Raw genomic sequence first — 12,468 nt, forward strand, 5'->3', positions numbered from 1 at the left:
CCTAATGGAAAAAGTGCCCAGTGGTGGCCAGTCAGTGGTGGGCGTTTTGTTTGCTTCCTTGGTATTTTTATAATTTTTAAAGGGGACTTTCTATGCCTGAATGAAGTCTGTACCCTTGAAAAAGAAATGTGGCCTTACAATGACTGTGTTTGCTTGGTTTTGTTGTAATTGGTAAATGTAGATCGCTTTTTAGATTAAATTAAAAGGGAGGATAAGGACATTTTGTATTTATCAAATGGTATAACAGTCTATTTAAGGTTTTTTTAATTAATTGCTATGGGAAACTAACAGATTTGAATCTTTCATTACAGAGCAAAGAAATCATTATTTTTAACAAACATGGACTTTATATTATTTACAAAAATTATCTACAATGAATTGGCCAATTTCTTTGTAAACCCACACCACAAATCGGCTTTCCTTCACTTTGGCAGCAGTTTAGTGGGTTTAGTTGTGGGTGAAAGCCCCAGCCAGCAGTTGTTGTTGTTTAGTGTTGGTGTTGTGTGATGTACTTGCCTGATTCTGACAAAGACCAAGTCTATAACAACCTTGCAACAGCTCCTTCCGGTCATCCAGCCATGAAGAGGGAAGATATTAATATTCCTTCTTTTTATGTAGAGGGGTTTTTGTTTTTTTTTTTAAATTTTTAAAGGCTTTATGATAAAATATACATAACAAACTAATAAACATTATTGAAAGCCTTTTTTGCTAAAATGTGTGTTCTTGTTCTTGTAAATGGGTGTGGTATGTGGTAAGGAGACTTTTGGGAAAACTTGTATGTGCCTGGGGGTGATGTGTAATAACAAACTAAAAGAATCAAAAAATACAATGATAAGATACATGAACAATAATTTAATTAAATACATCTGTAATCACTGGAATCTGCTGTTGTATAAGGGAATATATATTGAATAAATAAAAACCCTCAGTTCCATGAAAAGGTTATTTGTAGCCTAAATGTCATGGGACACTGGATCAGAGTTTGGTCAAAGGGCTTCATCTGTAGCATTCAGTACAATTTGTGCCCGATTTCTGTGTGTTCTCTTGTCAGGCATAAACTATACAGTTTTGAGAGGGGAGGAAAAAAGATTTGTATGGGAATGAATAAAATGATTGCATAGGGTTAAGCTACATAATACAAGCTTTTCCATTAAGCGGTCATTCAGAGGGACAAGGCATTTTAAATAAAGAAAGATGCATTAGTGCACACTGCGACTATTCTGGACTTGAACAGAGGGCACAGCTTTCAGCTAGTTGGCTGCGGCAGATATCACAGAGGACTGACAAAGTGCGATTATCAGGTTTGTTAATTGAGACCTGAAACTCACCCGGGAGATCAGATCACTGGTGATGAATGTTCAGTTTGCACACCAAGGGTCAACACACATTTAGAGAGAAATGCAGACGTGAACAGGATATATAAACTGCCTGGAAAATATAGAGCCAAAAAAATATATAACGGCTGCTGAATATACATGGCATCAGTGACGGCATATAAAGACGTATCGATTTGTTTTTTCAAGCGTTGCACTGTACCAGCTGTGAATTTACTTTTTGTTTGGCTCTGTGTCTTCTGACTCTTTTCTTCTGCATTAAAATACATGGTCCTATCTCAAAGCCTTAATCGCAATGTTTTTCTAGATACATCATAATTAGGAGGGAAGGTTTTTACTAGTTATTTCAGAAGTAGAAAATACTTAACTGTCATTCGTTTTCTTTTTCTTTTCCAGGATGTCACTTTGTAACTAGTGTTCCAAATGCTTAAAAATCAAAAGCAAGAAAGAAATTCAATGGATGAAGAGCTTGAATGTGTGTGGGGCTCGTGGTACATGAATAATTAGAAAATGTATAATATCTAAATAACCAACTTTATTGTTAAAAATCACTGAATGAAATGAAATAGCCTTATAGTACTCTACACCCGTCTCTGTTATTAGCAATTTTAATGTTTTGTTTTATAGACTTGATTCCGGTTTCAAAAACTAAGTTCGATCCCCGTTAATGCTGCCCCCATACAGAGCAACTCAGAACTTTTTTTTGACACACCGATACATTAAATCTACAATTTGGGGAAAAAAAAAAAAAAAAAAAAAAAAAAAAAAAAAAAAAAAAAAAACACTGATTGTGTCCATAAGCGTGTGGGTTGTAGCAACAAGCTAGAGCTAGCTAGCATTTAGGCATCATTAATGTTATGATTGCGTATTGTTCAGTCAGTGTTATAGCTGTGGTTGTTATGTAGTCGGTGTTAATCAAGAGGTGGTAAAACGATGCTATGCCTTGCTATTGTGCTATTCCATAAATTCAATGTGAGATATGAAGAAGATATTTATGTCAGGTGATGTTTTTGTTTTGTTGATTTGTAATGTCATATGTTCTGTTCATACAGAACCAGGAGGACTACGAGTAGAAGTTTGGGGGACCATTGTCGTAAAATTTGTTCAGATCTTGTGAGAAGGTAACAAGCTTTAGTTGGATTGCAGTTGGCCACAGACCAGGACCAATGACACCTGTTTAATACTTAGCTATTCTGTGATATATCACTGGTAACAGCTCTGCTCGGAGGATTAATTTCATCTATAGTACTACGACTGTTTCTTGCGGTTTTATGTGACACAGCAATGGCAATGTCATGTGGACCAGCGAGTTAGTTCGGGACTCTGAGCAGGTTCTAAATCAAAGTTCTGCTCTGAGAGGGGTGATTCTGGAAGTCAAGAGGAGGTCCGAGGAATTCATGGAGTCTCGTGCTCAGATCAAGGCAGAAAGGAAGATCAGAAAAGATTTGCAGTAGGAAGTAAAAGTTCTTGCTCGGTTGCAGGGTCAGAAAAAAGAAAGCCAGGATTAACTCCACTCACCAGGACCAAAAAAACTGTGATGAGCCACACAATGGAAGTCATTAGTCAGGTATGTTAGGGAGAAAACTCAAATCTCTCAAATTTTATTTTCATATAGAGAATATAGAAGACAAAAGGCATTTATTAAAGAAGTACATACATTGTCTGAAATTACTGTTCCATTTTGACCTTCTGCCAGTTTTTAGTTTCTTATATACTCCACAATCACTAGATACAGCCAAACGCTGATAGGACACTGGTTCAGTATGAAATTATTCTTTATTATTGGACACAGAAAGAGTATGCAACTTTAAAGCTAAGCTAGCTTTAACAGCAGAATTTGTCAGATTATTTACACAGAGACCCTTGAGGTAATGATGGAAAAACCAAGAGTATAATATTGTTAGTTGTATTATTTTTTATAGTCACACATTAATATTTTACCTTTAAGCTAACTGATTCTTAATTATATTATTATTGTTGTTGTTTTGAATCAATCATCATCATTATTAGCTATATTATTATTATATTATTATTATTATATACTAGATACTAGCTAGTATTTTACTTTGTATTATGTTGAGCATTAGCTTTAGGACTTCCAGTTTTTTTTTTTTTTTAAAGTTTTATTTATTGTTCATGGAATTACAAACAAGATCTTAGTAAAGTAAAACCGACTTACTACTTTGTACATGTTTGACACTACTGAAATAGACACATGCTGGATTTGTTTGGCAGGCTGCTTAGGCTTACTTTTTTCCAGCATCATGCTATTATTAATGTTTTTACAAAATACAAAAAAAAAAAATTTACTGCTCCACGTTCTCACAGTCCCGCAGAGTGTTGATAGAATATTGTACACTTCGTCACGAGTTTTCAGAATCGTGAGCACCAAGAATTAATGCACTTTTGCCTATGCTCCAATCTCTCAACTGCTTTTTCAAACCCAAGCACACGTGAAACCGTTTTTAGATCAAATTACAGTTACAGGACTGAAAAACTTTCGCATTTGATTGCGTTTTTGTCAACATTCGTTGAATCTGATTATGCACAGACTGTCATGCTGGAACACGGTTTTTAACTCTAGATCCGGTGAAGGGAGAAACTGCAATCTACAGCATACAAAACTATAGCAAACAGGAAGGGGAAGGGTGGGGGGTGGGGGGGTCGGGGGGGGCGGGGCTGGGGGGGGGGGGGCGGGCGGGGGGTGGGCAAGGACCGGGGGGGGGAACCCGACGGGCGGAATTCAAGGGCGGGGGGGGGTGGGTGGAAGTGGGAACCGAGGGGGGGGGGGGGGAACCAACTGTCAACCTTTGGGGGGGGGAGGGGAAAATATCCCCTCATGAAATTTTGGGTGGGGGATTCCGGGGGCGGGGGGGGGGGGAATCTGCCGGGGGGGGTGGGGATCTCATGTGGGGGTGGTTGGCGGGGGGGAACTTTTGGGGTGGGGGGAAGCTTGGGGGAAAGCCGTGGGGTGGGGAGGTGACGGGGGATATATGAAAAGAACCCCGGGGGGGGGAGTGGGGAATCCGGGGGGAGATTTCAAACAAACAACGGGGGGGGAAGGGCTGGGTTCGGGAGGGGGAAGGGGGAGACGGGGGGGGAAATTGTTGCAGGCGGGGGGGGGGGGGGTGGGGAAACGGGGGGGGGGTACTTCATGGGTGGGAATAAACATGGGGATGGGAGGAAGAAAAAAAAGGGAAAAAGACTATGCAACCTGGGGGAGGGCGGGGGTGGGGCTCTCGGGGGGTGGAAATTCCTTCGGGGTGGGGGGGGAAGTGGGGGCAGGGGGTGAATTTTTGTGGGTGGGGAGAAGGGGGGACGGGAGAAGGGGGGGGGGGGGGGGAATGAGGGAAGGGAACGGGGGTGAATAGGGGGCAAACGAGCCGGGGGGGGGAAAGGAAGGGGGGGAACCCGGGGGCGGGGGGGCATCGGGCACATGGGGCGTGATGAATTGATATCAAAGTGTCCACTAAATTTTTGCGCTATATAGTGTTAACTACTTATATCAGTTACTTTTTCCTGCATCTTTTATTTGGCGATTCCTCATGACATCACATTTCCTTGGTCCTCGGTTAGTCAACCTCATGATTGTAAGTGTTACATGTATACATTGAAAATTGAATACCAAATTTATACAAAGGATTTAATAGCGCAGAATTCAGGCATGTGTGGATGATTCAGACATGCCGACAAATGCCGAGTCTCACTTACCATAAAATAGGAAAGCCTGTGTAGAAGGATGGGAATGGTAGGACTTGTTAACTGTAAAAAAAACATCTGTTATGTCCACACTCCCCGAGCCGGCCACTCTCCGGTTAGTGGAGACCACCATAACAATAATGGTGGGTAATGGCCCTCAGAACCTGGAGGTACTCCATCATCAGTGGTTCAGCTCTGGCAGGGAAAGATTGGATCTGTGTTATCTCCTCTCTGTCCTTTAGGGGGATTTGTGCACCGCCTCTCAACTGGCCCAGCTCATCATCACCAACCTCAACACAAATAACAGCAAGAAAGAAGGACACAGAGACTGTTAATTGATTGATGTTTCACAGATATACCTCCGATACTTCATTAATATGTGATCAAAAATCAAAGATTAAATGGTTCTGGATTTTAATAGCAATAAATCTAATGATCAGTTCAAAAGTTTGCCTACAAAGTCTACAAAACCTTTTCCTCTATTACAATCACTTCTTGGACACCCACATTTAATTACTAACTATTGGAAACTGTTTTGTGGATAAAATGTTAAAAGCATTAGATTTTCTTTATTCCCCAATCAGAATTATGAGGGATGCAAACCTTTGAACGCATGTATAAGACCTTGTATAAGGATCCTAATAAAACTTGCTTTAGAAATGTAAGCATGCAAAGGAAAGAACAAAAAGGAAATCAAGACAGCAACAGCAACACTACCCTTATACGCTCCATTAAACAGAACAGATCACACTACTGGCGTGGGCTCCGGCTGAAACTAGGACAGCACTGTTCCAGTCCAGACATGTATAAGATATAAGGTAACACACACTGGGAAATGTCCTGTACTCCCATTTAAAACAACACTGCATTTATGTCCATCGATATCTATATCAAATCTATAAAAGTCCAAAGATGACAAACTGGTTTTGCAGACCTACAAAAATGTGTTGGTAACACAAGTCCCTGGTCTTGGTAAGTGACACATTTAAAAGAATCCCTCTCAGATTTACAGCTTACATTACAAATCTCTACACTGAATTTATGAGTTTTAGATTTTATATGTTATAAACACATTATGAGCAAGTTTTGAGTAAACCTTTTTGTTAGCTTAGCTCTTTTCTTATCTTTTGTTTGTGGTCCAAGCTATAAAAGTGTCAGAGAGAGATTATGTTGAAAAACCATGCACTAATGGATGGATGGATGGATGGATGGAGGTTTGGAGCAGAGTGGTTGCAGAAAGGTAGAAATGTAATACTTGTGGTTAAAGGGAAAGATAAGAAATACCAGAAATAAGGAAAAACAACAGGTTTTAGATATGGTCCATACTCATTATGTCCTATATCTGTGCTATTGGCCTGAATCCATGTTTGTGTTTACATGGCCATCCTGACTGTCATCCTGTGTTTCTAAGTGTGACACAGTCATTGCTGTTTAACTTTACAGTAGTTGAATCACTGCATCGTGTTCATGGGTGTGGGGAAAAGGGGCGAGATCAAAGAGTAAAACAAAATAAAAGGTTTTAAAGGTTTTAAGTGTCTGAATCTTTGGAAAGTCTTCTTCATCTTACATGTTTTGTTATGCAAATAATGGTTAAGATTTGTTGAATATGCAAATGAGTGTATAACGCCATTTGGCGACATTTTGACATGAGAGACACACACAGACACACACAGAGAGAGAGATTACGACAGAGAAGAGATGCACGAGTCATTAGCAGATCCGTAATATGAGAGATGAGAGATGCAGATGGAGAGAGATGAGAGCGAGACAGACAGAGAGACTGAGAGAGAGAGAGGAGACACACACACACAGACGTGACAGACAGAGAGAGAGAGCGATGCGAGAGAGACCGCACACACACGACAGACATACAGAGCGAGAGAGAGAGACGGGAGGACAGCAGACAGGACAGGACAGACAGAGAGAGAGATGAGAGTGAGAGAGACACGACACGAGCCAGACGAGAGAGAGAGATGAGAGAGAACACACAGAGGGACACGCACAGACGACAGAGAGAGAGAGAGACGAGAGAGACACCACACACAGCAGCCAGACAGCAGAGAGAGAGAGAGAGATGAGAGAGAGAGAGAGTACAGAGAGAGAGACGAGAGAGAGACACACACACACCCACAGAGAGAGAGAGAGAGAGAGAGAGAGCGAAGAGAGAGAGGAGAGAAGGAGGAGAGAAGAGAGAGAGAAGAGAGGGAGAGAGAGAGAGGAGAGAGAAGAGGAGAGAGCGGAGGAGAGGGAGAGAGAGCGGAGGAGAGGGAGAGAGAGCGGAGGAGAGGAAGAGAGGAGAGGGAGAGAGAGCGGAGGAAAGGAAGAGAGGAGAGGGAGAGAGAGCGGAGGAGAGAGAGGAGAGGGAGAGAGAGCGGAGGAAAGGAAGAGAGGAGAGGGAGAGAGAGGAGAGAGAGAGAGAGAGAGAGAGAGAGAGAGAGAGAGAGAGAGAGAGAGAGATATAGGAGAGGAGAGAGGAGACGAGAGAGAGAGAGGAGAGAGAAGGAGAGAGAGAGAGAGGAGAGAGAGGAGCGGGAGAGAGAGAGAGAGACAGGGGGAGAGAGAGAGAGAGAGAGTGAGAGGAAAAGGCGAGAGAGAGAGAGAAACGAGGAGAGAGAGAGAGAGAGAGAGAGAGAGAGAGAGAGAGAGAGGGAGAGCAGAGGGGGAGAAAGAGAGGAGGAGGGAGAGAGAGGAGAAAGAGAGAGCAGAGACGAGACATACGAGAGAGAGGAGGAGCAGAGAGAGAGAGAGAGAGAGAAGAGCAGAGAGAGGAGAGGAGAGAGAGGAGAGAGAGGAGAGACAGAGAGAGAGAGCGAGAGAGGAGGAGGAGAGAGACAGCAGAGGAAGAGAGAGAGGAGAGAGGGGAGAGAGAGAGGAGGAGAGAGCGAGGAGAGACAGAGAGAGGAAGGAGAGACAGAGAGAGAGAGAGAGAGAGAGAGAGGAGAAAGAGAGAGCAGAGAAGGAGAACAGAGAGAGAGTGAGAGAGAGAGAGGAGGAGGGAGAGAAAAGAGAAAGCAGAGAGGAGACGATGAGCGAGAGAGAGAGAGAGAGAGAGAGAGAGAGAGAGAGAGAGAGAGAGAGAGATGAGCGAGAGACACACACATACACACGAGAGAGAGAGAGAGAGAGACGAGAGAGCGAGAGAGAGAGAGACGCACACACACACACACACACACACAGAGAGAGAGAAAAGAGACAGAGAGAGAGAGAGCGAGAGACACACACACACACACACACACACACAGAGAGAGAGAGAGAGAGAGAGACACACACACAGAGAGAGAGAGAGAGAGAGAGAGAGAGAGAGAGAGAGAGAGAGACACACACACACACACAGAGAGAGAGAGAGAGAGAGAGAGAGAGAGACACACACACACACACACACACACACACACACACAGAGAGAGAGAGAGAGAGAGAGAGAGAGAGAGAGAGAGAGAGAGAGAGAGAGAGAGAGAGAGAGAGAGAGAGAGACTTTACTGGTCATGAATATCAGACATTGACTGCATGCACACGTTCAGGAGAAAGTGTCCTGCTGCTGCTGGTGTGTGAGGTTTGTTACCTGCAGTGTGATGAAGATAAAAACACAACCTGAAGCACAAACACAACACGCCAAAAGTTTCTTGGCACTGAGTCGCGTCATGTCCTGCGTGTAGAAACACCAACAACAGCATGTTTCCGCTACTTAAAACATGACTTTAGGTTGTCTCGGCACTGGAGAGATTGGACATACTTTAATAATGTTTACATTGTTAAAAATTAAAGTGCAATAAGTTGGTGTTGTTCAGCCATAGTGTTGCTGTCCCCAAACAGCCGGAGGTCCGCATCCTCACTTCCGGTACTAATCTCCAAGTCATACTCCCAGTCGCTCCGTATTAAACACTGTGCACATATGGATGAAGATCGGCGCACAAAATAAAACAAAAACTTATAGGCTAAAAATATTGTAGTTTAACAACATTTTATAGTTTAAGTAATTAAAAGTATTATGTAAATATTAACAACAATGTTAAATACACATTTTCTTAAATTTAATGCTGAAAAATATTTTTTAAGTTAATGAATAAAGTTAAATTTACATGTTGTGGCTGAATGGAATGGATGAGTGAACTGAATGGAGATAATACTGTAATAATCGTTTAAAAAAATTAAAATCCATAAGAAAATGATTAATGATCAAAATGTAAAAATAGTGATGTAAAAATGTAAAATGTAAGACTTTGTGTTCCAGTTTTGTAAATGGAAATAATAAGAATAAAATCAAATCAAAATATTTTTTTCCCAAAAGATTCACACTGAAATGAGGGATATGATCACTTTTATGGTTCAATTATCAATTTAATTTGCTTTAATTTAATTGAAAGTGGGAGGAGCTCTACACAGTGACCACGCCCACCCAATTACCGCCTTGCAAATGAGTTGCTTTAAAGTTGCTTTAAAAAGCTGACAATTATAACGAGTATCTAATGAATATTGCTTGTAGAATTGTTTGCATTTGAAGTTGTTTCTTTATCATACAAGTGCCATCATTTTATCCAGGTCAGTGTCGGATGCTAGGTGACCAGACTGACACTCTTTCTAATCCGAATTTTCTATTCCACTCTATACGGTCTATACTAGCTCTCGCCTGTAGATGGCGCCATGGAAATCACTAATAATATCACAATCAAATTCCTTTTATTTGATCTCCTTATTTTTAAAAACTACTGACATCAACAACACTTAATATGAAAAAATGTAGCCATTATTCTATTACTATAAAAAAAAACATGACATACCTTTAAAATGCTACATTACATTTCTTGATAATGAGTATTTTAAAACTACACTGATTGATCACTGTGAGGGGCACGGTGGCTTAGTGGTTAGCACGTTTGCCTCACACCTCCAGGGTTGAGGGTTCGATTCCCGCCTCCGCCTTGTGTGTGTGGAGTTTGCATGTTCTCCCTGTGCCTCGGGGGTTTCCTCCGGGTACTCCGGTTTCCTCCCCCGGTCCAAAGGTTGATTGGCATCTCTGGAAAATTGTCCGTAGTGTGTGATTGCATGCGTGAATGAGAGTGTGGGTGTGCCCTGCAATGGGTTTGCACTCCGTCCAGGGTGTATCCTGCCTTGATGCCCGATGACGCCTGAGATAGGCACAGGCTCCCCGTGACCCGAGAATTCGGATAAGCGGTAGAAAATGAATGAATGAATGAATGAATGATCACTTTATTAGTAACACTGTTCTAATACTGGATATGGACTCCCTCCGCTCTTAGAATTAAAATTCTTTGTTGAAACACGTCGTTGAAATCCTGGTGTCTGTTGACATGATTCTGACTCCACCATCTGTGAGCCTCAGGAGAAATTGAGATTTGGTGAGTCTGTGGCCACAGCAGTCTCAGCTTTCGGTCCTCGTCTGATAGAAGTTCTTGGAAGATGTTGGCCAAGTTAGAATTAAAGGTATTGGTTTTAAGGTAAAATATAAATATACAGAGCTAAGACAGACAAAAAAAAGATCTCTAGACAAATTTGTTTACATATTTGTAAACATTATATTCATAGGACATAAACCACATCCCAGTGGAGGGAGTAAGTAAACATTAAGATTAAAATAATTTAAACTAAATCATATTTGTAAATATTATGTAATAATTATTTAATTATGTACATCTAATCTAGTCACGGTTGAAGTACAAAAGATTTAAATTTACACATGGCCAAAACTGAAGTGAACTGAATCTACAGGGATATAAAGTCCTCTTGTGTTTTGCTGGATTTTTTTCCATTTCCTAACAAACCAGTACATTTTATGTAGTAAAATTAGATGATAAAATTCATGATCGATTGGAATTCTACCACATACCATATTTCCTTTAGGTGATGCCCATTTTTAAGGTTGAAAAGTCAATCTGTATTTTCTCATTAATATGAAATCTAAATATGAAATTTTTCCTTTTACTCAAACTTCAGCCAATTCTTTGGCATCATTTTGTCGTGGAAGCTCGTCCTCCTTCAAATGACAATCAGTAAATACTTTATTTTTAAACTTTTAAAGCAAACGGTCATGACCCGATCTCAGTGCCAATTGCTTTTCCAGCTGGCTCATCATGCCAAACATTAAAAGCACAAATTATAGCAATCTGACAGGACAACAAAAATTAAGTACATTCAAACTGTTTGCTATTAATGCTGATGGAAAATCTCTGGCAGCAGAGTGATCATCATAATATCCTCAGCAGATTCTTGAAGATCACAAAGCGGATGAGAAATCTGTGGCCTGCAGAATGACTCACTGTTCACCATTCGCCGGTTTGGTGTGTGATCGTCTACTACACTTTTTACCCTCTCTTTTCAAAAGACGTTGGAAAATCAGCCTTCAAATCAGATACTTGTCAAGTATTTTTTTTTTTTGCTTCTTTCTGCTTACTTGAATGCTAAAGGCTCAGGGTCATAGCCACACTGCTAACACAAGCCTGCCACTTCTGAGCAGTAAATGACACCTGTGAGAAATCTGGTACTAAAAAGTAAAGCAAAATCTTCACACTCTTTTGTCGCTTTATTCTGTAGGATTGTGTTTTTAATAATTAAATGCTGGCTTTGCTTTAGAAGTGAAGTGAATTTAAGGGCATTGAAGTCATGCCACACTGAAGCGCAGTCACTGTTTAAACCCAGCCCTTCGTCGTACGTGGGTTTTGTCAGAGACGTCTAGTTCCAGGAAAGAGTACTGTTCATATAACACAATGCCCTTGTAATTGCGTATTAGTTTCTTCATTCTTAGTGCACTGGATTTTTGTTAAACTCTTAATCATCAAGCTTTTCAGAATGATAACATCAAGCGTTAATTTGTTCATATAGTGCTTTAATATACAGTAATACACAGAACCTGCTGCAACACAGTAATGAAAGTATAATGAAATAGAACAAGGAATTGAATTCACTTCAGACACAATGTCAGCGTTCATTTCTTGAGGAAATAAAAAAAAACCTGCTAATTGTTTATCGCTGAAAGAATGAAGTGATATAAGATCAATGCAATGAGGGCTTTGCTTTTCAGTCTGGCACCTGAAATGTCTATCTGTCTTACAGTGTCTGGCTAATCGTCATAGGAGTAGCTTGTTTTGAACTAGATTCAATTTTGAACTATATAAGCACAAGAATCTCTTGTGTATTAGGAAATATAGAGAAACTAGGAAGATAATACAGCACTTCTTCTGCACCCAGGAACAAATATTATATTTTGCACATGCATTATGTGAAGAATATAATGAAGTCATCTCACTTCGTCTCATTACCTGGACACACTGCTGTACAATTTGTGTGTGTGTGTGTGTGTGTGTGTGTGTGTGTGTGTGTGTGTGTGTGTGTGTGTGTGTGTGTGTGTGTGTGTGTGTGTGTGTGTGAACAGTCCTGCGTGCAAAAAAAATAGAGCATGTCAGAGAGAAGACATCTCAATTGT

General features: G+C 40.9%; 1 protein-coding gene across 3 annotated transcripts in view; it reads right to left on the reverse strand.

The window, feature by feature from the left end:
• The window catches only part of fut10 (fucosyltransferase 10), an 18,205-nt gene extending 9,312 nt beyond the window's left edge, over positions 1-8,893 (reverse strand). Inside the window, exon 1 of one of the 3 annotated variants that reach the window (XM_027141222.2) lies at positions 8,593-8,893. In XM_027141222.2, the coding sequence (XP_026997023.2) occupies positions 8,593-8,673 (81 nt within the window). In that variant the 5' untranslated portion in view covers positions 8,674-8,893. The remainder of the gene's footprint in view (positions 1-8,592) is intronic. The other 2 variants (XM_027141221.2, XM_027141223.2) reach the window with 2 other exon arrangements.
• Positions 8,894-12,468: the final 3,575 nt, after the last annotated feature.

Source organism: Tachysurus fulvidraco, chromosome 20 (assembly GCF_022655615.1).
Source record: "Tachysurus fulvidraco isolate hzauxx_2018 chromosome 20, HZAU_PFXX_2.0, whole genome shotgun sequence".
NCBI classification, from domain to species: Eukaryota; Metazoa; Chordata; class Actinopteri; order Siluriformes; family Bagridae; genus Tachysurus; species Tachysurus fulvidraco.